Source organism: Schistocerca gregaria, chromosome 5 (assembly GCF_023897955.1).
Source record: "Schistocerca gregaria isolate iqSchGreg1 chromosome 5, iqSchGreg1.2, whole genome shotgun sequence".
In the NCBI taxonomy this organism is placed as follows: domain Eukaryota; kingdom Metazoa; phylum Arthropoda; class Insecta; order Orthoptera; family Acrididae; genus Schistocerca; species Schistocerca gregaria.
In genome coordinates, this window is record NC_064924.1 from 537,675,082 (window position 1) to 537,702,652 (window position 27,571).

The window sequence follows — 27,571 nt, forward strand, 5'->3', positions numbered from 1 at the left end:
TTATACTTAATCTTCTTAACTACTGCACAATTTCAAAAAGACATTAATCTTCCTTAATATATATATTTTTAAATTAACTGTCGTTTTCTTAAATTATTTCCGTTCCATTGTTTCAGGAGGGCGCATGTCACTGTTCGCGCCTGATAGGCGGCGCATATCTGTCGTGACACGTACAGAAGTCAATACATGTCTCATAATTGTTTCCATGCTGCAAGTTGCCAAAGGATCCATTCTCAAATTGTAGGTGAACATATGCTGTCTATTTGCACGCATCAAGTTAGGCTACCTCAAAACACACACACACACACACACCTTCCAACGCTGACAGACTACTCGTTTCATTATGTTAAACATTTAATATCAAATAATACGTCCCAATAAGTACATTGTCAAGGCATTATCAATTTTTCAATCCGCGGCATACGTATGTAAAGAATGAAAATCAGATATTTGTTGCAGCTGGAAGCCATTAGGTGGGTAACCTGCAACTGAAGACGTGAAATATGCGCCATAAAACACGAACCGTGATGGGTATCTTGTAATGTAGACGTCGCTTTGCTATACTACGCCCAGATATGTAATCAACTTGACTGTGTCAAGCAACGCATAACTGATTCTGTATTCGAACACTTAAGAATCGTTTTTCCTATTCCTACTATTTATCAACTTTAAAAACAGTTATGTTAGATGAGGTAACACAAGGAAAGAACTGACCACTGAAGAGGGGGATATTAATGTTCTTGCTGATGTTGCAGCTGATCTACACGTTAGCTCCCGCTCAATCACACAAGGAAGTTGCATGAATCAGACAAATGTACTACGCGTTCTGCATCAAAATAGGTTCCTTTCATCAAGAGGGGAATGGAGACGATGATGAGACTCGTGTTAACTTCTATACATGGCACTGAGAATACTCCAGATGAAGCAGGTTTATGTTGTTTTGTAATGAAGCTACATTTACAAATCATGGCCTGGTAAACCGCCGAAACGTACACTAAAGGACTGTTGATAATCCCCGTTGGCTTCGTCAGGTTTGACGTTAGCATCCATAGAGTGTAAGCGTACGGTGTGATGTAGTCAAGCATTAGCTCATTTTCTCGTGTTTTACAGACGGAAGACTGGGCGTGCACAAGTATCGGCGCCATCTAACAGACTGTCTTCGACGGATGCAAGATGATGTTCCTCTGCAGATTAGGGGGAACTTGTGGTGACAACATCATGGCAGTTAAGCTCATAGCGCACTAGATATTGCAGCACGTCTTAATAAATTTTTTCCAAATCACTGGATTGGACGCAGAGGACCTGCATTTTCACAAGACCTTTCCCCAGATTTGATCACTGTAAACTTTTTTCTCTGGAGAAATCTGAAAGACAATGTCAACAAGTACACACCAGCTACATCCGATGATATGCAACAACGTATTACTTCAGATTGCTCGGACATCTTCAATGAAGTGCTTGCACGCGTGCAGCAGTCGTTCCATACCAGACTGGAAGAGTATATGACTCCTGGCTGTAGTCATTTTCAACACAACCTGTGATCATCTTTTGTCTCGTTACCGGCCAGAATCCATATTGGTAGTGTCAGCAATTACGTTGTTCTTTAGTGCCTGCTACACATAAATTGTACAAACGTCGTTGTGGGAACTTTTGAGTATACGATATCTCGTAAACGACTCGCACTAAAACTCTGTAACGAACACCATTAACATTCTATTTTACCCTGCTTTTAGTTTGTGAATGTCAGTCGGCATAGTCTCATTGAAAATGGGGATATTTGCACAAATAATACTCTTTTACGTATTATTAAAATATGTTGATGACCAGCAATACTAGTCACTGAATACCAATCAATTCTGTGAGAACCAGGTATCAATAACACTTCCCATTTCCGCAATATTTCCGGTTAACTTTTTAGGTGAGTCACTCTCTACATATATCACCATATTACAATCGAATTTAAGATATTTCCAAGAATTCTGCAGGAAATGGACGTAGTGATACGGTTTCCAAAGCTGCTGATCTGTATTCACGTGTCATCTGTACTATTTTCTATATTACACATTGTACTGTCTCAGAGATTTGTAATATTTACCAGCCATAGAAAGAAATGATATGGTCACTGTGCTTCAATGAAGTATTCGCGCTCTACTTTTCAAAGATCCAGTGTTAGTTAACAGAGTATTCCATGTTTCTGGTGATCAAATAATGACAGCTAATTTCAGTGTGTGATGCACAACATTTCCCGTTAATAAACTCTTCCGAAACTTGCATTTTAGAGCTATCCGAAAGTTAATCTCTGATTTAATGTAGCAAGGTGAATGGCTACTCTTCCGACTCACGCGTTAGTTCAGTGTGATTGGATCTGCGATAGCGCAAACGATTCGTTGCATTCACCTACTGTAGCTCGTCTATGTATCTCACCACGAGTAAATGTTTTGTGTCAATACTGTCGTTTGTTTAAGGACGGAGTACAATGTTGAAGACAAAAGCGTCAGTCCGTCTGTAGTAAGAAAGGACACACACAGCTATTCTCTCGCTTAAAAAGAATGTGTTGTCCCAAACCGAAGACGCATCCTACCTAACTGAGTCTGACAGAAGAACCAATTTAATATCACATCGAAGAAAACTAGAGGAGTAACGGATATTGACTGGCAGCACTGTTTTCTTTCCCAACCTCCTTCCCCGTCACCAGCCCTCAGTTCCTGAACACGGTTCCGGTACTCGTAAACTAGTAAATTTTTTATTTTCACTATATCTCAACTGCCGACTACTGTGGCACTGGTGTCTAGGAGTGCTCCATTACGGACTGTGAGTAAACAATGGCGACACAAATTTTTTACTCTCTGGGTTTCATAAATCATTTGTGTAAACCACTTCACAAATTGATAACTGAAAGCAGACCTTCTTCTCATTACGAGGTGCAATGAGATATGTTACTGATCAGACATGTGACTCCTGACACGGATTTTCTACGCTTACACGGAGACAATTCAGCAGTCAACGGTGTGGTTTCATATTACCAATCCTAACAAGTCCAAAAATGCAGTCCTGACTCTGTGCGTCATAAAGGTTATGTCTTACAGCGTGTTTGGCTGCTGGAAGAAACTTGTTATAGTGTCTTACAGATCCTAGAAAAGCTATCTATTCTGCATCCTGCTGTGAGACATTAAAGAAACTGAGAAGAGCCATTCAAGGCAAGCGACGCCTTCCCGTAAATACCAGCGTCGTGTTTTCGCACGAGATGCGCAACAGTCTGGTATTCATCTACATATACATCTACATCGATACTCTGCAAATAATATTTAAGGGCCTGGCAGAGAGTTCATCGAACCACCTTCACAATTCTAAATCATTCCAATCTGGTAATGCGCGCGGAAAGAACGAAAACGAACACCAAAATCTTTCCGTAAGAGCTCTGATTTACCTTATTTATCGTTGTGATAGTTTCTCCCTAAGTAGGTCGGTGTCAGGAAATATATTTTCTCATTCGGAGGTGCAAGTTAGTGATTGGAATTTCGTGAGAAATTTCCGTCGCCAAGAAAAACGCATTTCTTTTAGTGATGTCCAGGCCAAATTTTGTATCATTTCTGTGACACTCTCTCCCATATTTCGCGATAATGCAAAACTTGCTGCCCTTCTTTGAACTTTTTCGATGTTCTCCGTCAGTCCTATCTGGTAAGGATCCCACACAGCGCAGCAGTATTCTAAAAGAGAACGAACAAGCGTAGTGTAGGCAGCCTCCTTAGTAGATCTGATATATTTTCTATGTCTCCTGCCAATAAAACGCAGCCTTTGGTTAGAATTATCGACAACATTAACTATGTGGTCCTTCCACTTTAAGTTGTTCGTAATTAAATACCTAGGTATTTAGTTGATTTAGCTCCTTTTAGATTTCACTGATTTATCATGTAACCGAAGTTTATCGAATTCCTTTTAGCACTCATGTGGATGATCTCACACTTTTCATTATTTACGCTCAACTGCCACTTTTTGCACCATTCATGTATCTTTTCTAAATCGTTTTGCAGTTTGTTTTGATATTCTGATGACTTTATTAGTCGATAAACGACAGCGTCATATGCAAACAACCTAAGACGGGTGCTCTGATTGTCTCCCAAATCGTATATATACACTCCTGGAAATTGAAAAAGAACATATCGACACAGGTGTATCAGACCCACCATACTTGCTCCTGACACTGCGAGAGGGCTGTACAAGCAATGATCACACGCACGGCACAGCGGACACACCAGGAACCGTGGTGTTGGCCGCCGAACGGCGCTAGCTGCGCAGCATTTGTGCACGGCCGCCGTCAGTGTCAGCCAGTTTGCCGTGGCATACGGAGCTCCATCGCAGTCTTTAACACTGGTAGCATGCCGCGACAGCGTGGACGTGAACCGTATGTGCAGTTGACGGACTTTGAGCGAGGGCGTATAGTGGGCATGCGGGAGGCCGGATGGACGTACCGCCGACTTGCTCAACACGTGGGGCGTGAGGTCTCCACAGTACATCGATGTTATCGCCAGTGGTCGGCGGAAGGGGCACGTGCCCGTCGACCTGGGACCAGACCGCAGCGACGCACGGATGCACGCCAAGACCGTAGGATCATACACAGTGCCGTAGGGGACCGCACCGCCACTTCCCAGCAAATTAGGAACACTGTTGCTCTTGGGGTATCGGCGAGGACCATTCGCAACCGTCTCCATGAAGCTGGGCTACGGTCCTGCACACCGTTAGGCCGTCTTCCGCTCACGCCCCAACATCGTGCTGCCCGCCTCCAGTGGTGTCGCGACAGGCGTGAATGGAGGGACGAATGGAGACGTGTCGTCTTCAGCGATGAGAGTCGCTTCTGCGTTGGTGCCAATGATGGTCGTATGCGTGTTTGGCGCCGTGCAGGTGAGCGCCACAAACAGGACTGCATACGACCGAGGCACACAGGGCCAACACCCGGCATCATGGTGTGGGGAGCGATCTCCTACACTGGCCGTACACCTCTGGTCATCGTCGAGGGGACACTGAATAGTTCACGGTACATCCAAACCGTCATCGAACCCATCGTTCTACCATTCCTAGACCGGCAAGGGAACTTGCTGTTCGAACAGGACAATGCACCTCCGCATGTATCCCGTGCCACCCAACGTGCTCTAGAAGGTGTAAGTCAACTACCCTGGCCAGCAAGATCTCCGGATCTGTCCCCCATTGAGCATGTTTGGGACTGGATGAAGCGTCGTCTCACGCGGTCTGCACGTCCAGCACGAACGCTGGTCCAACTGAGGCGCCAGGTGGAAATGGCATGGCAAGCCGTTCCACAGGACTACATCCAGCATCTCTACGATCGTCTCCATGGGAGTATAGCAGCCTGCATTGCTGCGAAAGGTGGATATACACTGTACTAGTGCCGACATTGTGCATGCTCTGTTGCCTGTGTCTATGTGCCTGTGGTTCTGTCAGTGTGATCATGTGATGTATCTGACCCCAGGAATGTGTCAATAAAGTTTCCCCTTCCTGGGACAATGAATTCACGGTGTTCTTATTTAAATTTCCAGGAGTGTAGATAAGAAACAGCAAAGGGCCTACAGCACTACCTTGGGGAACGCCTAAAATCACTTATGTTTCTCTCGATGACTTTCCGTGAGTTACTATGAACTGTGACGTCTCTGATAGGAGCCTCGCGGGACTTGCCGAGCGGTCTGGGGCGCTGCAGTCATGGACTGTGCGGCTGGTCACAGCGGAGGTTCGAGTCATCCCTTGGGCATGACTGAGTGTGTTTGTCCTTAGGATAATTTAGGTTAAGTAGTGTGTTCGCTTAGGGACTGATGACCTTAGCAGTTAAGTCGCATAAGATTGCACACACATTTGAACATTTTTTTTTTGACAGGAAATCACAAATCGAGTCACATAACTGAGACGATATTCCACAAGTACGCAATTTCACTAAATGCTCCTTGTGTGGTGCAGTGTCAAAAACCTTCCGGAAATCCAGAAACACGGAATCGATCTCAAATCCCTTGTCAATAGCACCCAACACTTAATGTGATTAAAGAGATAGTTGTGTTTCACAGGAACGATGTTTCCTAAACCCATTTTGAGTGTGTATCAATAGACAGTTTTCTTCGAGGTAATTCATAATCTTTGAAGACAATATATGTTCCTAAAACTTGCTGGATATCGACGTTAACTATATGGGCCTGTAATGTAGTGAATTACTTTTACGACCTCTCTTTAATATTGGTGTGACCTGTGCAAGTTACCAGTCTTTGCGTACGGATCTTCCGTCAAGTGAATGGTTGTATATGATTGTTAAGTATGGAGCTAATGCATCAGCATAGTCCGAAAGGAACCTAATTGGTATGCAGTCTGCAACAGATAACTTGATTTTAGTAAGTGACTTAAGTTGCTTCATTACTCCAAGGATATTTAGTTCTACGTTATTCATGTTGGCAGCTGCTCTCGATTCGAATTCTGGAATATTTACTTCGTCTTCTTTTGTGAAGGTATTTCGGAAGGCTGTGTTTAGTAACTTTGCTTCGGCAGCACTGTGTTTGATTATATCTCAATTGCTATCGCGCAGAGAAGGCACTGATTGTTTTTTGCCGCTGAAATACTTCACATACGACCAGAATCTCTTTGAATTTTCTGGCAGGTTTCGAGACAAAGTTTCGTTGTGGAAACTGTTCTAGGCATCTCTCATTGAAGCCCGCCCAAATTTCGAGCTTCTGTAAAAGATCGCCAATCTTCGGGATTTTGGGTCTGTATAAATTTCGCATGTTTGTTTCGTTGTTTCTGCAACAGTGTTCTGACCCATTTTGTGTACCAAGGAGTATCAGCTGCGTCGTTTGTTATTTTATTTGGTATAAATCTCTCAATTGCAGCCGATGCTATTTCTTTGAATTCAAGCCACATATGGCCTACACTTATATTATTAATTTGGAATCAGTGGAGATTGTTTCTCAAGAAGGCGTGAGGTGAATTTTATCTTCTTTTTTGAATAGGTAATATTTTTCGCTTATTTTTGGAGGATTTGAAGACTACAATATTCAATCTCGCTACAACAACGCTGCGTTCACTAATCCCAGTATCGGTTTTGATGATCGTTATTAAGTCAGGATTATTTGTTGCTAAGAGGTCAAGTGTGTTTTCACAACAGTTAACTGTTGACTCAAAGTCATTTCAACCTCTTGACGTCCTCTACGATATCCCTCGGGTGCTAACGATTTCGATCCCTCTAAGAATTTCCAACTTCAAAATGTGGCTGCGGTATGACGTGTTAGAATTTTAGGCAGAGCGAAGTTTTCAACGTGTTATGGTATGTTGAAAGTAAGTAAATGTCGATGGTGATCATGCAGAGAAATAATACGAAGGTGTAGTTTTCATATTTTTCCATTACACTAGCTTGGCTATACCAGTATACTATTTATGTCCTGGAGGAGCTACCTGTAATCGTGGAAAATAGTATAAGGTCTGGAAAGTAAGAAAATGGAGATTAGGTTTTCACGTCTCATTGTCGAGGGACTGGGTAATTAGAAAAGGAACACAAGCTCCTGTTTCAGGAAAGATGGGTAGGAAGATCGACAGTGTCGTTTTAAAAGGAGGGATCGCCACATCTTTCTACGTGATTTAGGAAACGTTTGAAAATCTGACATCTAGGCTGCCAGATCGGATACTAAGAGAGACCCAAAGTACTGTAAGCCTCGCAGGATGTGCTAGGTGAGCATCCCGTGCACGCGACTCCAAAATTTTCGTATAATAAAGGTAAATTTTGTCTTGCTATCTGACTTAAGACTCACATCACAGTTGACCGTTCTATCGTCTGATATCATCTGATCTACTAAAGGCTTTGAAAGGGAAACTTTCTACTGTGGATTTAGAGGAGGAGATTAGTGTTTAAAGTCCAGTAACAATTAGTCCATTAGAGCCGGAGCACAAGCTCGGATATGGGACGGACGCGGACGGAAATAGGCCGTGCCCTATCGAAGTAGCCATCCCGCTATTTGCCAGAGGCGGTTTAGGGAAATATGGATGGCCGGACGTGGGTGTGAACCATCGTCTTTCCGAATGCGAGTCCAGTGTGCTAATTATTGCGCCACCTGGCTAGGTCCCTACTAAGGATTCATGGTCAGTAGAGTAAGCAGTTTATCATAGCGCTAGATCCTACACTAATCACATTAACCAGACTTCTTTTCCATCAAATTCAGCAGTGCCGACTGAAGTTCAGTCACCAGCACTTGTGCATATAAATGCGTAGGGTGATAGTGGCTACGTGATCGCAGAGTGTTTCCAAAACAGAGTAATTATTACTTATTAGAATAGTTGTCTATGTCCGTTGTAAAGAAAATAAAAAGAGTATTGTCAGGGTGATTTCGGCGTTTTCCTGTAGAAAGTAACACTTCTAACGCGTTGTAACTGTTGCATAATAATTATAAGACAGCTGATTAAAAGCCTGTCTGAAGGTAAAAGTCATGGTGTGGATCCTTGTTACGAAATCCTTTGTATGTCCTATGCCTTCATTTTATCTGTGGAATAAGAAATAAATTTCTACACTCACTTCAAATAGTGTAACACTGTTTGACAACTAAATCTACTCCACAAATAAATCGGAATGCTCGTGCTAAATTTAATTACGACTGGACAAATTGCATAAAAAATTTCTCGGCGCGGGCAAAGATTCAATTTCAAGCCCCGCAGTCTATAGCGTACGCCAGATGGATCGGATGAACACTTTGACTTAAACATTACGAAAACAAAACACCATCCTTCTCGAACGTAATTGGGCCCTGAATTCAGATCTGATTTCAGAATTTCTGTATCATTCTCAGTTTACATTGTATATTGGTTTCCCTAAATTCTTACGTCAGCTTATTTATTAAATTGCTATACTGTATATTTCAGAGGAAAGGGGAACGACAAAATCCGTGGCGGAGCACAAAGAAAAAACAACAAAGCAACAAATAAAAGTGAATAAACATACCAAATAATATCCTCTTGCTGATTTCCTACGATACTGTGCCTAAGGAACATTTTTGGGTGAGGTACGGCAGTAGGCGGGTAACGTCGCAGTACTCCAGTTGCCTTGATAACGCTTCTAGATTTGAGAAATTTCTTGGTGGAATTGTTCCCCATGTTCGCCGCTAACGGCAACAGAGTTATCCAGGAACTAATCCAAGCGGTCATTGAGCAAAAGTGTTCTAAGTGACATTTTACATCCCAAATCGTGGTCTCATCTGACCTGTTCTTATACAAAAGCGCAAAGATTTTACGGCTTATTGATGCCTGCCAAGTTCTTATAAACACTGATGAAAGATATGAATGCCGTCTCTTTCAAGATAACTCAACAAATCAAGGAAATCTTCATCAGCGTTGTTGTTGTTGTTGTTGTGGTCCTCAGTCCTGAGACTTCTTCATCTCCCACTACCTACTGCAGCCAACATCCTTATGAATCTGCTTAGTGTATTCATCTCTTGGTCTCCCTCTACGATTTTTACCCTCCACGCTGCCCTCCAATGCTAAATTTGTGATCCCTTGGTGCCTGAGAATATATCCTACCAACCGGTCCCTTCTTCTTGTCAAGTTGTGCCACAAACTCCTCTTCTCCCCAATCCTACTCAATACCTCCTGATTAGTTATGTGATCTACCCATCTAATCTTCAGCATTCTTCAATAGCACCACATTTCGAAAACTTCTATTCTCTTCTTGTCCAAACTATTTATCGTCCATGTTTCACTTACATACATGGCTACACTCCATATTTCAGCCTTAGTCTCCTAATTTACGGTCCTACAAACATTTTTGCTTCATTGATCCTTGGAAACTTATCTCGCAAATGTATGAATCCAAATGATGTTTCGCCTGTGGTTTTCTTGAAGTATCTCATCACATCCAATTTAAAGTGCAGCAGATGGAGGTAAATATTTCTACAGTCAACAATATTAGTCATTGCCACATTATTTTTTTCAGGCAGCAGTTCTCTCTGAGCAGGCCATTTCTTTTCCCGCAATTAGGTTTTGTGTCTGCCTTTGCTATCCCACCGCGTATACAGCAGCATTTCTTCGTGCATTAGGGCTGGAATCCGAGCAAAATTACAAAAACCTCGAGAGTTTCACATATACACGCTACAAAAAAAAAAAAAATAAATAAATAAATAAATAAATAAATAAAATAAAAAATTTATCACCTTGGTTCCGAGAGTTCCGGAACCTGTACAGAAATTTGGAATAGAGGTCAACATAAACATCATTTCCCCCTCTTTATTGCTGATGAAAAGCAATCATTGCATAATGTACCACCAAATACCGAGAACTTCAGAGCTGGTGGTCTAGATTTCTGTACACACCGGTACTTCTAATACCCAGTAGCACGTCCTCTTCCATTGATGCATGCCTTTATTCGTTGTGGCATACTGTCCACAAGTTCATCAAGGCACTGTTGGTCCAGATTGACCCACTCCTCAATGGCGATTCGACGTAGATCACTCAGAGTGGTGTGTGGGTCACGTCGTCCATAAACAGCCCTTTTCAATCTATCCAGGCTTGTTCGATACTGTTCATGTCTGGATATGATGCAGCGAACTGTAGTAGAAAGATGTCGTTATCCTGAAGGAATTCATTCACAAGATGTGCACGATGTGTGCGTGAATTGTCGTTTATTACGACGAGTGACTCGCCAATATGCTGTCGATATGGTTGCACTATCGATCGGAGTATGGCATTCACGTATCGTACAGCCGTTAGGTGCCTTCGATTACCACCAGCGACGTACGTAGGCCCCACATTATTGACACCCCAAAACAGCAGGGAACCTCTACCTTGCTGCACTCACTGGACAGTGCGTCTAAGGCGTTCAGCCTGTCCGAGATGCCTACAAACACGCCTCCGACTATTGTCTGGTTGATGTCATATGTTTCAGTCATCGGTGAAGAGAACGTGATGCCAGTCCAGAGTGGTTCATTTGGTATGTTGTTGGGCTCATTTGCACTGTGCTGCATGGTGTCGTGGTTTCAAGATGGACTCCATCATGGACGCCGGGAGTAAAGCTGCGCATCATGCATCCTATCGTGCACAGTTTGAGTAGTAAGGCGACGTCCTGTAACTGCACGAAAAGCAATATTGAACATGGTGGCGTTCCTGCCAGGATTCCTCCTAGCCATAATCTGTAGGCAGCGGTCATCCACTGCAGTTGTAGCCCTTGGGCGGCCTGAGCGAGGCATGTCATTGATAGTTCCTGTCTCTCTGTATCTACTCCATGTCGGAAGAACATCACTTTGGTTCACTCCGAGACACCTGGTCACTCCTGTTATTGAGAGCCCTTCCTGGTACAAAGCAACAATGTGGCGTCGATCGAACACGAGCTGTGTACTTCCTTCCTGCTGTAATGACTGGAACTGATCTGCTGTCGGAACCCGGAACCCCGCCCCCCCCCCCCCCCCCTCCCCAGCCCCTTGTCTAATAGGCGCTGCTCATGCATGGTTGTTTACATCTTTGGGCGGGTTTAGTGATATCTCTGACCATTTATAGGGACTGTGTCTGTGATACAATATCCACAGTCAACATTTATCTTCAGGAGCACTGGGAACCGGGCTGATGCAAAACATTTTTCGATGTCATATAATGAAGGCTTTTTTCTATATGTGTATCTCATTTGTATCTCTTGTATAGGGTATGTGTTAGTAGCAGTGAAAGTTGTCATGCATCTTCTTCGTGTGAACTGCATGAGCAATCGGATCAGAATTACATTTGTTTCCATTGTGAAGAACTCCTGCTTTCAGCCCAAGTTGCTAGTATCTATCAACAGGCGCCAAACACTTACACAGAAAGCTTGACCAAAAGGTTTTGTTAACAGATTCTATGCCATTACAAAAAAAATCCATATCACCTTCCTTGAGAAACGCTGAGGGAAAGGAGCATGAGGGTCATGATAGTCACTTTTGTAGAGGAAGAAGATTCGCTTCCTTCATTAGTGAAGCTAGAAGTTCACCATGTGGCTTTGACAATTTTAAATCAAGAATAAGATCATTGAAATCCGCTTGAGAAACAAAATGTATCTCATTGGATACACAGGGCAGGCGAAATGTCGGGAGAGAATGCATATCTTCTTCTCTGTCTTCAAGGCGTACGTCTCTGTATTCATCTTCACTTTGTCACATTATTAGTAAGCGCTGGTACCAGTAATCTTAAAGATCATTGTAAGCCAGAGTATTCCATGGTTTTCTCTGTTTAAGAGATGATTCCAGCTGTTTTTTTTTAACACAGGGAAAACAGATTTGTTTGAAGCGTTGGTTCCCTTAAATCATGGGGAAACCAAAGGTCATATTATGTGATGCTTTTAACCAGCCTATCAAGAAAACAGCTTATTTGTGATAAAACTGATAACATATTTTTGCAAGAGAATCAAGGTTTCTTTTTTTCTTTTTGTATTTCAGATTTTACTCATCACGGATACAATGAAAAGATATTTCCGTTATTTATACAGGTGCGAAGTAGTACAAGGCATTTCTTTGTTTGAAATCATACAAAACAAAAACCTTCACGAACCTACAACAACTCTATGATGTAACAAATACAAGGCAACGCTAGCGTGATTCATGGACTTCATCTTTTATATATTGGAGGTGAATGTCGGATCTAAGGATCATTTCTAGAATTCCTTAATTCCTTGCATATATTGCGAATCCTTACGAACAATTACATCTGCAAAAATTAAATTAAAGCAAATTAATCAAGCAGTAATGAAGTAACCAATGTACAGCATTTTCTAGATATTTTATGGTACGAAAACGGGTTTCATTTCTGAATTCAGTAACCACGACTTAGTTAAGAACACCTTTCACATTCTTGTGATTGAAATGCTGCTGACTTGCGACGTTAGTCACACCATATGATGTTTCCATCTTATCAGCAACGAAATCCAACTTCCTTCTTGAATCTTCCGAGAAAGTTTACGTTTCTTGCATTAGCAGTTGCTAAGCGCTTTGATTTTTGCCAGCACGTTCATTGTCCACACTTTCGTGACCGGTATTTGTATTTTAGGCTGTACTTTTCTCTAATTATCATGACATTTTAAGAAAATTCTAAAATTTTTGAGTATTTTTCATTTACAGTACAGCGAAAACCAGCCCAAAGATCCAAATTTTACTCTTTTTGTTCACTTGATTGCTAGTTTCGTGTCGAGACCCATTTTCAAATAATTGTAACACAGTCAAAAATCAGGGTACCTTCCATTCGGAAAGCGGATGCATTCAGCGACTGTTTGTGACTTGTAAATTATAGATTGCAGCAATCAGTCATCCTTCTTATATTTAATTATGCAAATAAAGATTTCGGTTAGTAGCCTGCCATTATCAATGCGCAATTTTTTAATTCTCATTGCATGTAAGTCCCAGTTGTTCGGACGTCAGTCAAAGTTCTTTGAATACTACGATATATAATAAAAAAATTTCGCATTAAGAATGGCTAGCTACTTGCCGAAATCTGGATTTGCATAACAAAATCTAAAAAAGGACGACTAATAGCTGCACTCTATAGTTTAACAGTAAAAGTGATATTTCCAAAGTTGTTAAACCATATCAAATATGTGCAACGAACAATAATAGCGCATACAGATTTTAGTATACGCTTCAACTGTTCATTGTACATTTTTGACATGGTTTTTACAGCTTCATAAATGTCATCTTTGACTAAGTTACGATGATTTGAAAATCGGTCTCGATCCGAAACTAGTCACGGAGTGAAGGAAAAAAGTGAATTTTGCAATTTTGGACAAGTTTTTTGTTATACTGATTAAGAGAAGTTGCTGACACACAGCTACTCCAGCGTGATGGAAGTTTGTAAGATTTTGATTTACCAACTATGTGTCGTGTTGCTTTTTGAGATGTATATTTGGAGAGTTCAATGAACTTTACGCTATTAAAAAACATCTAGTTCAAATTGATTTTATGATTAGTCTCTCAGACGAGAACTCTTTTATGGATATTTGTACATTTCATGAATACGGTAATTATCACTTGCGCAATTGACTATTTCCTTTTTTTCGCGAATGAAGATGAGTCAAAAAGAAATGAATTGTCATAATTTAACGTCTAGTAGACGCCAAGGCAGTCAGATACTGAGCGGAAGCTAGAAGTGTGTAAGCACAGGAAGGGAATTGGCAGTCCTATTGAAAGAAACCGTCTGAACGTTGAAGTTAAGAGATTTGCAGAAACGAAAAACATCCTTTCTGAATCGCCAAATGACTCGTCATGATTGCTAGACGAGTGCGCAAGTCACTGTTACACCTTTTACGACTTACGCCGTATTCTAGGAGAACTATTGTGGCAGTGTTTCATTCATCCTCATCACATCAAAACGTGACCCTTACGTCAATTTTTACAGGAGTTAGGGACAACTGAAATTTCTTCGAGAGACTATGTTGGTTATTTGGATACAGTATAGATTTTGAAAGCATCATAAAGCATTATTCCTCTTTTGTTGTTGTTGTTGTTGTTGTTGTTGTGGTCTTCAGTCCAGATACTGGTTTCATGCAGCTCTCCATGCTACTCTATCCTGTGCAAGCTTCCTCGTCTCCCAGTACCTACTGCAACCTACATCCTTCTGAATCTGCTTAGTGTATTCATCTCTTGGTCTCCCTCTACGTTTTGTACCCTCCACGCTGCCCTCCAATGCTAAATTTGTGACCCCTCGATGCCTCAGAACATGTCCTACAAACCGGACCCTTCTTCTTGCCAAGTTGTGCCACAAACGTCTCTTCTCCCCAATTCTGTTCAGTACCTCCTCATTAGTTATGTGATCTACCCATCTAATCCTCAGCATTCTTCTGTAGCACCACATTTCGAAAGCTTCTATTCCCTTTTTGTCCAAACTATTTATCGTCCACGTTTCATTTCCACACATGGCTACACTCCCTACAAATACTTTCAGAAACGACTTCCTGACACTTATGTCTATACTCGATCGATGTTAACGAATGTCTCTTCTTCAGAAATGCTTTCCTTGCTATTGCCTGATTACATTTTATATCCTCTCTACTTCGACCACCATCAGTTATTTTGCTCCCCAAATAGCAAAACTCATTTACTACTCTAAGACTCTCATTTCCTCATCTAATTCCTTCAGCATCACCCGACTTCTCGTTTTGCTTCTGTTGATGTTCATCTTATATGCTGCTTTCAAGAAACTGTCCATTCCGTTTAACTGCTCTTCTAAGACCTTTGCTGTCTCTGACACAATTACAATGGCATCGGCTAACCTCAAAGTTTTTATTTCTTCTCCATGGATTTTAATACCTACTCCGAATTTATCTTTTGTTTCCTTTACTGCTTGCTCAATATACAGATTAAATAACATCGGGGAGGGGCTACAACCCTGTCTCACTCTCTTCCCAACCACTGCTTCCCTTTCATGCTCCTCAACTCTTATAACTGCCATCTGGTTTCTGTAAAAACTGTAAATAGCCTTTCGCTAGCTGTATTTTACCCCTGCCACATTTAGAATTTGAAGGAGGGTATTCCTGTCAACATAGTCAAAAGCTTTCTCTTAGCCTACAAATGCTAGAAACATAGTTTTGCCTTTCCTTAATCTATCTTCTAAAATAAGTCGTAATTACGACATTGGAAAATAGAATACTCAAATTAGTGACCAGCGGTAAACTCTGAGATGGGACACTGCGGCTCGAAACGAGATATGGCAAGTGTTGCATGTGCAGTAGTTTTGAGGCTAGGTAGCCGATTAAGAACGAAACCGTCGTCAGAGGACGAAGTATCCGTTAAGGAAAACATTTTGACCGCACTTACCGAATGTTCGCCCAGATTTCTGACCCGGCAGTGGAGCGAGGCGGTGGCGCCCAGCCGTGCGGACACGTTGGTGGAGGTCTCGGGGTCGAATTCCGGGTCGGGTGGCGGCCGCGCCACTGTCACCGGAGTCGTCTGCGGTTCCGCCAAGAACACACCTGGCACAAGCACCAAGCGGGTATCAGCGCTGCCGTCCGAGGCTTCATTCATTAACGAAACTTTGTCCTTATTTGACATTTTTGTTTGCTTTAACTTTCTATGTGGATAATTCTTTCTTAAACATTACTTTATCAATTTGAAGGACTTCCGGAAGTTCACACACACGCGTACCCACTTGTTTCTGATATTTGGCCAAAATGCGTCATTGACTCGACTCCATCAGTTTAATCACAAACTATCGCTGTATCGGATAGGCCTGTGATACTCATATAAACAGAAAATATATTAATACAGAGGGTAGTGATAAATTTTAAATTATCACATCCAAAAAACAAACGGTAAAGTACTGAAAATGTTTCATATGTTGGTGGGTATCTGTCTGCAGTTACGGAATAGTTTGAAATCCTGGCGACTCGGCACTGCAGCCAAATAAAGCGGTGACGTACTGTGACATTACATCGTAGCGTGTCGAGTGGGTGTTACGTTGCTATGGTAATGGGACAGGACAGTATATACCAACAAACAAGACTCTAATCAATGTACATTATAAAATTAAGTCTCGAATATGTGTGACGCTTCGGCCTGGAACCGCGCGACCGCTACTGTCGCAGGTTCGAATCATGCCTCGGGCATTGTTGTGTGTGATGTCCTTAGGTTAGTTAGGTTTAAGTAGTTATGAGTTCTAGTGGACTGATGACCACAGATGTCAAGTCCTATAATACTTGGAGCCATTTTTTCGTGTGCCGCTAAAACTCAGAAACAAATCTCGGTACGATCAAGGGGATCATTAGGTGTTGGTACCTATTAACTCCCATCTGTTAAGAAGGTTCCTGTTTTTAGCTAAAGGGTGTGGATTTGATGATAAAAGGGCTGGGAAGTATCCCCCTCTACCTATTACTAGAAATTTCCAGAACATTCGAAAGTGTTCCAAAGCATTTCATAATATTCCAGGATGTTATGGAATGTTCCACACCGACCCAGAGTGTTGAGGAATGGTGTCGAACATTAGGCGAGATTTCAGAACGTTAGGGAACATTCCGGAACATCCTAGGACATTATGGAAACTCCAGAACACACATTGTGTCGAATGTTCTAGAACATTGTGGACCATTCGAAGCCTTTTTAGTATGTTCTGGAATCCGCCACTGGTGGGGTTACCTCTTAATAGAGATATATAATGGATGTCCATCGTGAGTTTGAAGGTCAGTTTCTTATCATTTACGAAGGGAAGAACCGAAAAAACATTCCAGTGAGTGAATAAAAACAAACAGTGAAGTGTGAGTATTCAAAGTGACACAGTGACTGAATATAAATCCATAATAGAGTGTAGAAAGTATGTACAGTGTAATTAGTATTTTTTTACTAAGAAGTTCATCTAATTTATATTTCAAATTATGCCCAAATGTACAAGAGAAGAAGATCTTGTTAGTTCTGAAGAAAAATGGTGAAAACTAAAAGAACAACCAAAAGAAACAAAACAGATGAAGAGCGGGAATCACGTTTGATTTCCGAACGAACTAGAATGGCCACCGTGAGAAGGAGAGAAACCGAAGAACCATGAAATGAAAGGTCCGAAGAATCAATAATTCTGACAAAAAACTTGTTAGAAACAAGACCGCGGACTTAAGCAAGCCATGAAAATATCACGCTACGAGAAGCGCGGACGAGGACAAGTAAACACTGAAACCTAACAAACGAAGCATTTCACTACGCCCCGACGAAAGCGTGTAACGAACACTAACACGTCGTAATCAGGAAAGAGGGTAACATCTACCAATCTTGCAACACCTAAAAATTCAGTACAGAATGGATAAACTGGATTACCATCGCTGATAACACATCCGCAGAAATTTTACGTTACAACTCCCGAGCGAATCCTGGTACTGAAGCTAACTTAATATATTTATTACTTTTTATTCATAATTCTGACTTAACTATAACATATAGTATCTGCCATGTCAAGTATCACAAGCGAGTGCTGTTTGAAGCGTGTGGAGCACACACGAAACACATATCAAAATATGCTGTGGGTACCTTCGACTTGTCATATATTGACAATGTAATGACTTACATACTGTTAAGCTTAAGGGTATTGGAAGACAGCAAAGGCACTCGAAGATAGGAAACCAGAGACACAGCGAGGGAGCAGGGAAAAGTGGTTGCGTTTAGGTTACAATAGGTTAAAAGTAACGGTAGAGACCTGTGAACTGGAGAGAGTTTGTGATGTTGTACCAGCTTATTTCGCTTCAGAGAACTAATTGGTACCGCCACTCACCCTTTCAGAGGCTTTTGTAGGATGGTGCAGTAGAAGATGGGCACAAAAGGGTACGTTTTAGCAGAGTCAGTTAACTGGATACTTGCCCCTGAGAATCCTAACTTCAGTGCGATTACAGAGGTTAGAGTACTACCACAGCGGTTCCCATTCACCAGTGGCATATGGTAAGGGTCAAGTTAAGTAAAATACTGTTGTTGTTAGCAGTAACCGGATGGGCACTGTTGTTTTGCTTGCAGCTGAAAGCTAACTACAGAGAGATCGCTACTACGGAGTTGCGGAAAGGGTGGAATCTATAAGTGGTTGACCATAAACTCCCGGGAGGTGCACAGCCGTACGCCAGATTGGCCAAAGCCTGTCATTTGTCCGTAGATTGGTTGGCCGACTATAGGAAGACAGAACTAGTGATCCGCCAACATAAAAAAAATGTTCAAATGTGTGTGAAATCTTATGGGACGTAACTGCTAAGGTCATCAGTCCCTAACCTTACACACTACTTAACTTAATTATCCTAAAGACAAACAGAAACACCCATGCCCGAGGGAGAACTCGAATCTCCATTACGACCAGCCGCACAGTCTATGACTGCAGCGCCCTAGACCGCTCGGCTAATTCTGAACGGCGCCGCCTTCATCCCTTATAAACCTATGTTTTTGTATTCCTACCGAGTTCTCAGTCAGACTGTTCGATCTCCAGCTACACGTTGCTCGTTGCCAGCCTCGGTAAGCTCTGCAAAGTTAGTTCTACTCACTTGGAGTGCTGTTCTCAAAATTTGTATTTAAAATACTGCTAATGAAACTTCCTGGCAGATTAAAATTTTGTGCCAAAATGAAACTCGAACTTGAGAACTTCGCCTGGCGCGTGCAAGTGCTCTATCATCTTTGCTACCCAACCAAGACCCAGAATACGTCAATACAATCTTTCTCCGCCAGTGAGGAGGAGAGCTTCTGTCAAGTTTGGAAGGTAGGAGACGAGGTACTGGTGGATGTAAGGCTGTGAGGGCAGGTCGTGAGTCGTGCGTGGACCATCAAGGATTTTGCGATGTCGCTTCTCGGGACTGCTCTTGCGTCCACGTAACTTACCCTTGAAGGAACACACATCAGTAGAATGGTTAATCGGGGTCTGGGAAATGATGAGGAACCTAAGGTTGCAGAAGAAGAAAATGTGCATTCAGAATTGCCACCAGTTAAAGGTGACAGTGAAGATGCGAAATATGTGCTACTGCTAAAGTCTGAATATAATTTCTCATTCTACGAATGCTGTAAATTATGACTGCAATTATCTGTCATCTTATTTATGTCATTTCATTGTAAGATACCCAATTTTATTATTGTTTTTGTGGAATAAGAAAAAGATGTTAGAGTACTTGCCCGCGAAAGGCAAAGCTCCCGATTTCGAGTCTCGGTCCAGCACACAGTTTTAATCTACTAGTATGTCTCATATCAGCGCGCACTCCACTGCAGAGTGAATGTTTTATTGTGAATAATGTTTGTGTTCGCCACTTCTGTTAGCCTCACGCCACTGCTTCGAAGACTAACTTCCGTTGGGGAAGCCGACGCCTCCTTTGCTTTTTGCAACGTTTAGAATTAGCTGTGAGTGTAGTAGTTTGTGTTAGTGCTAATAAATAATGTTACTGAGGCCCTTGAGTTCCATGAGAAATATGCAGAGAGCATCCTATTGAGTCTCAAAATTTGGACCTCTCCTACGTGCCTTGTGACAGGTTTTGTTGCTGATCTATTCAAACATAGTACCTTAATTGGAAATTTGTCTTTCTGCATATGATCCTAAGCGGTCGGTAATTACAGACATACTCATAACCCCTGTCTTCACTCTATCATGTGTTAGGTCTTCACAGACTGTTAAAAATTAATTTTGTTCATAATACCCTATTATCTACATCTACATGATTACTCTGCAATTCACATTTAGTGCTTGGCAGAGGGTTCAACGAACCACAATCATACTACCATTCCACTCCCGAACAGCACGCGGGAAAAACGAACACCTAAACCTTTATGTTCGAGTTCCGATTTCTCTTATTTTATTTTGATGATCATTCCTATCTATGTAGGTTGGGCTCAACAAAATATTTTCTCATTCAGAAGAAGAAGAGAAAGTTGGTGACAAATTTCGTAAATTGGTCTCGCTGCAACGAAAAACGTCTTTGCTTTAATGACTTCCATCGAACTCGCGTACCATATCTGCCACACTTTCTCCCCTATTACGTGATAATACAAAACGAGCGGCCTTTTTTTGCACCCTTTCGATGTCTTCCGTGAATCCCACCTGGTAAGGATCCCACACCGCGCCGCAATATTCTAACAGAGGACGAACGAGTCTAGTGTAAGCTGTCACTTTAGTGGACTTGTTGCATCTTCTAAGAGTCCTGTCAATGAAACTCAACCTTTGGCTCGCCTTCCCACAATATAATCTACGTAGTCTTTCCAACTGAAGTTGTTCGTAATTTTAACACCCAGGTACTTTGTTAAATTGACAGCCTTGAGAATTGTACTATTTATCGAGTAATCGAATTCCAACGGATACTTTTGGAACTCATGTGGATCACCTCACACTTTTCGTTATTTAGCATCACCTGCCACCAACCACACCATACAGCAATATTTTCTAAATCGCTTTGCAACTGATACTGGTCTTCGGATGACCTTACTAGACGGTACATTACAGCATCATCTGCGAACAACCTAGGAGAACTGCTTAGATCGTCACCCAGGTCATTTATATAGATAAGGACCAGCAGAGGTCCGAGGACGCTTCCTTGGGGAACACCTGATATCACTTCAGTTTTACTCGAGGATTTGCCGTCTAGTACTACGAACTGCGACCTTCCTGACAAGGAATCACGAATCCAGTCGCCCAATTGAGACGATACCCAATAGGCCCACAGCTTGATTAGAAGTCGCTTGTGAGGAACGGTGCCAAAAGCTTTCCGGAAATCTAGAAATACAGAATGAATCGACTTGAGATACCCTGTCGATAGCGACCATTACTTCTTGTGAACAAACAGCTAGTTGTGTTGCCCAAGAACGATGTTTTCTGAAGCCATGCTGATTGCGTATCAATAGATCGCTCCCTTCGAGGTGATTCATAATGTTTGAATACAGTACTATTACGGCCTTTAGTAATTTTGAACTGAGCACAGCAGGCATTTTGCGCTTTCCACATCCTAAAAGTTTAAGACTGTCACAAATTTATATATTCTGGCATCGTAAGGCTCACTCCAACAAAGGAGGTGAATTATGCGACGTCTGATATTTTGACATGTACTCAAGCGCAAAACCATATCTGCGTTCCACTTGTTGATGGCGACTATTGCAGCAGTGGATTTTAAAAATACATTATTTTAATACTTGATGGTGGCGAGTTGTCTGTCAAAGTGCCACATTAAGCTGTCAAAGTAGTGGTGTATTGTAGTATCTGAAATTTAAATTACAATGAAAAAAGTTCCTCGAGTGGCTTCTGTGGTTACACATCCCCAGTGACATGAGGTCAAAGCTACACAGATAGATTACATCTGGATGCCCCAACTACAAATAACTCCATTGTTTTCACAGGAAGTCAATTTCGGAGATAAATGAAGAATGTGTTCTGGGGACGTGTGTCGGAGTTCTGTTTGTAGACTCTTGCACGTCTTCGAAACATAGCCTCAACTCAATGTTATATTCAATGACTAAAAATAGCCAGGTAATTCCTACTTTCCTAACGATGATTGTCAACGACGTACGTTATGCTCCATCTCAAAAAGAGAATGGAACTGCCTAACTGTTAAGGAGATCCAATTTGAAGTCATTAATTACTATCGGGGAATTATGGGTTTGTTAAGTAACTGAATTGAGCGCAGTGACAAAGAATCCAGTCGCAAACAAAATGTTCCACTTACACACACACACACACACACACACACACATATTTTAATTATTATCTGGAGCAATGAACGATATTGTGGCATAAGTGAATTAAAAATATGTGGAATCATGGTCCTCGATAAGTTTCCCTTGGTCATTTGACGAATTCCGGAACTGGAAATTTCCTCCTAAATATTTCCTAACACAAAGTTATCCAACAGCTCGCCGAACTCGCATGAGTAGGGGATGAATGATATATAAAAAATAAGTTTCAGTATAGCATTCATTTGTATTATTGTTAGTGATTTTATCACCTCTCCTCATATTGCTCGAAATAGCGTATCTTCTCAGGTAATGTACCATTATGCTGTTACGGCATGCCGATGGAGTTGCTTAGGGCCGATAACACCAAAATCGTGCTCATAACTACTGCGACGTGCAGATGTACTGAAGTGCATCCGACAAACAGCGTACAGGTATAGATCAGAAAATGCAGCTCGGGTGGTGCAGGAAACCGGAAGACAGACTAAAGGCCGAAATACTAAATGTCTTCTTCCAAAGCTGTTTCACTGAGGAAGACTGAACTGTAGTTTCTTCTCTAGATTGTCGCACAGGTTACAAAATGGTAGATATCGAAATAGACGACAGTGGGATAGAGAAACAATTAAAATATCTCAAAAGAGGAAAGGCCGCTGGACCTGATGGGATACCAGTTCGATTTTACACAGAGTACGCGAAGGAACTTGCCCCCCCCCCCCCCTTTCTTGCAGCGGTGTACCGTAGGTCTCTAGAAGAGCGAAGCGTTCCAAAGCATTGTAAAAGAACACAGGTTATCCCCGTTTTCAAGAAGGGACATCGAACTGATGTGCAGTACTATAAACCTATATCTCTAACGTCGATCAGGTGTTGAATTTTGGAACACGTATTATGTGCGAGTATAATGACTTTTCTGGAGACTAGAAATCTACTCTCTAGGAATCAGCATGGGTTTCGAAAAAGACGATCGTGTGAAACCCAGCTCGCGCTATTCGTCCACGAGACTCAGAGGGCCATAGACACGGGTTCACAGGTAGATGCTGTGTTTCTTGACTTCCGCAAGGCGTTTGACACAGTTCCGCACAGTAGTGTAATGAACAAAGTAAGACCATACGGACTATCAGACCAATTGTGTGATTGGATTGAGGAGTTCCTAGATAACAGAAGGCAGCATGTCATTCTCAATGGAGAGAAGTCTTCCGTAGTAACAGTGATTTCAGTTGTGCCGCAGGGGAGTGTCATAGGCCATTGCTATTCACAATATACATAAATGACCTGGTGGATGACATGCTGTGGTGTATCAAGAGGTTGCAACAATGAAATATTGTACTGAAATGCAGGAGGATCTGCAATACATAGGAATAGGAATACAAAACAAGATAGATCCCTTATCATTTAGCTACAAAATAGCAGGTCAGCAACTGGAAGCAGTTAATTCCAAAAATTATCTGCGAGTACGCATTAGGAGTGATTAAAAATGGAATGATCATATAAAGCTGATTGTCGGTAAAACCGATGCCAGACTGAGATTCATTGGAAGAATCCTAAGGAAATGCAATCCGAAAACAAAGAAAATAGGTTACACTACGCTTGTTCGCCCACTGCTTGAATACTGCTCAACAGTGTGGGATCCGTACCAGATAGGGTTGATAGAAGAGAGAGAGAAGATCCAACGGAGAGCAGCGCGCTTCGTTACAGGATCATTTAGTAATCGCGAAAGCGTTACGGAGATGACAAACTGCAGTGGAAGACTTTGCAGGAGAGACGCTCAGTAGCTCGGTACGGGCTTTTGTTAAAGTTTCGAGAACATACCTGCAGCGAAGAGTCAAGCAGTATATTGCTCTCTCCTACGTATATCTCGCGAAGCGACCATGAGGATAAAATCAGAGCGATTAGAGCCCACACAGAAACATACCGACAATCCTTCTATCCACGAACAATACGAGACCGGAATAGAAGGGAGAACCGATAGAGGTAATCAGGGTACCCTCCGCGACACACCGTCAGGTGGCTTGCGGAGTATGGATGTAGACGCGGCCAGTGTACTCTGATGAATCAAGTGCTTGAAGACATTCAAGCTAGCGGTCTTTAATCCCAAGTTATAGTTGATTCCTTGGCATTAGGCTTATCGAAACAGAAACCTCAGAAAATATCGTGTACTAGTATTCGTGTTTGCACCTGATTAGTCTCCAATGCTTTTGATAGTGACTTCGGGATATTGGTAAATCTTTTCCACCTTATCTTCCAGACCCGACAGTCCCCGTCAACTGTGCGGACCAGCGGTATCCTTTGGCAATCGCCATGCAATTACACGACTCGGGCCTTCTGTAGTACTGACAATTTTCACGATCTTTCTCCGTCTATGTCAAACTAAATGAACGGGAGACTACTTTCAGACCGATTTGACAAATGTCTCCATGAAATACCAGTTGGAATATCTTCCCATTCCTAACGAGAAACTAACTGAAGTTTTCTGCTGCCGTTGGGTGCCACGTAAATTAACTGACGAGCGGTATCAGTTTATCTTAACTCCACCTACACGCTGCAAAGAACGCTCATGACTTCAGAGAAGGAAGTGCCCAATAGTTAAAATCTATATGACGAACTTTAAACGGGTTAGGGAAAGTTCACCTCACCTTCCTTCCACCGTTGAGGATAGTCTTTTAGCTCTATACAGGGTGTTACAAAAAGGTACGGCCAACGTTCAGGAAACATTTCTCACACACAAAGAAAGAAAATATGTTATATGGACATGTGTCCGGAGAAACTTACTTTCCATGTTAGGGCTCATTTTATTACTTACCAACGTGACTTCAAACACTTTGTTACAGGAAATGTTCAAAATGTCCTCCGTTAGCGAGGATACACGCATCCACCCTCCGTCGCATGGAATCCCTGATGCGCTGATGCAGCCCTGGAGAATGGCATATTGTATCGCAGCCGTCCACAATACGAGCACGAAGAGTCTTTACATTTGGTACCGGGGTTGCGTAGACAAGAGCTTTCAAATGCCCCCATAAATGAAAGTGAAGAGGGTTGAGGTCAGGAGAGCATGGAGGCCATGGAATTGGTCCGCCTCTACCAATCCATCGGTCACCGAATCCGTTGTTGAGAAGTGTACGAACACTTCGACTGAAATGAGCAGGAGCTCCATGGTGCATGAACCACATGTAGTGTCGTACTTGTAAAGGTGCATGTTCTAGCAGCACAGGTAGAGTATCCCGTATGAAATCATAACGTGCTTCACTGAGCGTAGGTGGAAGAACATGGGGCCCAATCAAGACTACACCAACAATGCCTGCCCAATCGTTCACAGAAAATCTGTGTTGATGACGTGATTGCGCAATTGCGTGCGGACTCTCGTCAGGCCACACATGTTGATAGCGAAAATTTACAATTTGATCATGCTGGAATGAAGCCTCATCCGTAAAGAGAACATTTGCACTGAAATGACGATTGATACGTTGTTGGATGAACCATTCGCAGAATTGTACTCGTGGAGGCCAATCAGCTGCAGATAGTGCCTGCACACGCTGTACATGGTTCGGAAACAACTGGTTCTCCCGTAGCACTCTCCACACAGTGACGTGGTCAACGTTACTTTGTACAGTAGAAACTTCTCTGACGCTGAAATTAGGGTTATCGTCAACTGCACGAAGAATTGAATCGTCCATTGCAGGTGCCCTCGTCGTTCTAGGTCTCCCCCAGCCAAATGGCGGTGAATCGAGGAAGTAAAGTACATACCGACGAAACTAAAATGAGCTCTAACATGGAAATTAAGCGTGTGTGAGGAATATTTCCTGAAATTGTTGGTCGTACCTTTTTGTAACACCCTGTATATTATATCTATTTGACATTAAACTATAAAGTGTAATCGCATTGAGGCACCGTGGCCGTGAAATTTACGGTAATCATATTAACAAGGATCAACACTGCCTTGCGACTCAAAAAAGTCATTCCTTCCAACTCCCCCTCCGCCCCCAACTACCTTTCCTGCAGTACTGCCACCAATACGATGCACTTTGGGGTAGGAACAAGAAAATAGTAGCATCACTACTTAATGTTATATTAAGTAGTGATACTGATTAACATGTGACGCTGCAAGAACACTACACAAACGTATCAGGCAGGGAAGGTGAATCATTTTAGTGGCGACACTGGCCACAAATGACGAATTCTACTGACGTAAGTGATTTTAACAAGGGTAAGATTAATCCGGTGCTTTTGAGCTGTCATCTCGGAAATGGCGAACCTGGTTGTCTGCTTCCTTGCTACTGTCTTGAGCATGTAGCATGGATATCTGTTCGATAGCTGCACAGCTGCGGGTCGGTGACAAGGTGTTAAACGTCCACATCTCATTACAAAACGTGTGTCTCGGAGGCTTGACCGCTCTGTCAGGTGGAATATGTGCCACATCTGCCGATAGAGTAAAATGCTGATGCAGAAGCACACATTTCACTGAACGTTGTTGAACAAGGGTTGGGTTGGGTTGTTTTGGGGGAAGAGACCACACATCGAGGTCATCGATAGCATCGGGTTTGGAAAGGTCGGGGAAGGAAGTCAGCCGCGCCCTTGCAAAGGAACCATCCCGGAATTTACCTGGAGCGATTTAGGGAAATCAAGGGAAACCTAAAACATGATGGCCGGAGGCAGGATTGAACCCTCGTTCTCCCGAATGCGAGTCCAGTATGCACCTCGCTCGGTGTTGAACAAGGGACTTCGCGGCAACGACCCCTATGGTTCTTCATACTGATCTAATGACATAGTCTGTTGCAATTTCAATGGACACGGAATTACGCAGTCAAGGGAAACGTTTCACCTGGACGCGTAAACCACGCTTCTTCTTACATCACGTCGTTGGTCGTTTCTGGATTTGCTGTGGTGAAAGGATACTGAAGCTTGCACGCCTTGTGGGCAGTACTAAGTGATACTGCCATTCATTTGGTCTTTTACAGGACCTACTACAGTATTCAGAGGCATGAAGACAGCTGTACACTTGGTGAACAATATTGCGAATCACCTTCTTCCCTTGATGAAGTAGGTACCTACTTGTGTAAGAAAACCAGAATCATATTACCGTTACTTGAGTAACACGATGGTTATTTAAGTTCATGCTTCAATCACGTAATTCGCTTGAACTAAGCACAATGAAACACATATGGGATGCTGACAAGTATCAACTGCACACGCACAAAGTACCGGCCCGTACTTTATGAGATTTGGGGTGACGTGCGCTGTGACTATGGGGTCACATGCCTCCGGAAAACTTACAGTAGACCTGTCGATTGGATGTCATGCACAACTGTTGCTGTATCTCGGTAAAAACCCGGACAAAACTTTATTGAGCAGCTGGTCATAATGATTTGTATCACCAATGTAGATGACATTCAACTTACTCGTAAGCAGATGCCCTGTAAGGCTAGCGGTAGGTGTGTTTAACTTTCAGTACATGAAGAACG

At 42.4% G+C, this 27,571-nt stretch overlaps 1 protein-coding gene across 1 annotated transcript in view; it reads right to left on the minus strand.

Moving 5' to 3' along the window:
* The window catches only part of LOC126272414 (obscurin-like), a 269,386-nt gene that overhangs the window by 171,064 nt on the left and 70,751 nt on the right, over positions 1 to 27,571 (minus strand). Inside the window, exon 3 of the mRNA XM_049975253.1 lies at positions 15,786 to 15,940. Coding sequence (XP_049831210.1) covers positions 15,786 to 15,940 — 155 coding nt within the window. The remainder of the gene's footprint in view (positions 1 to 15,785; positions 15,941 to 27,571) is intronic.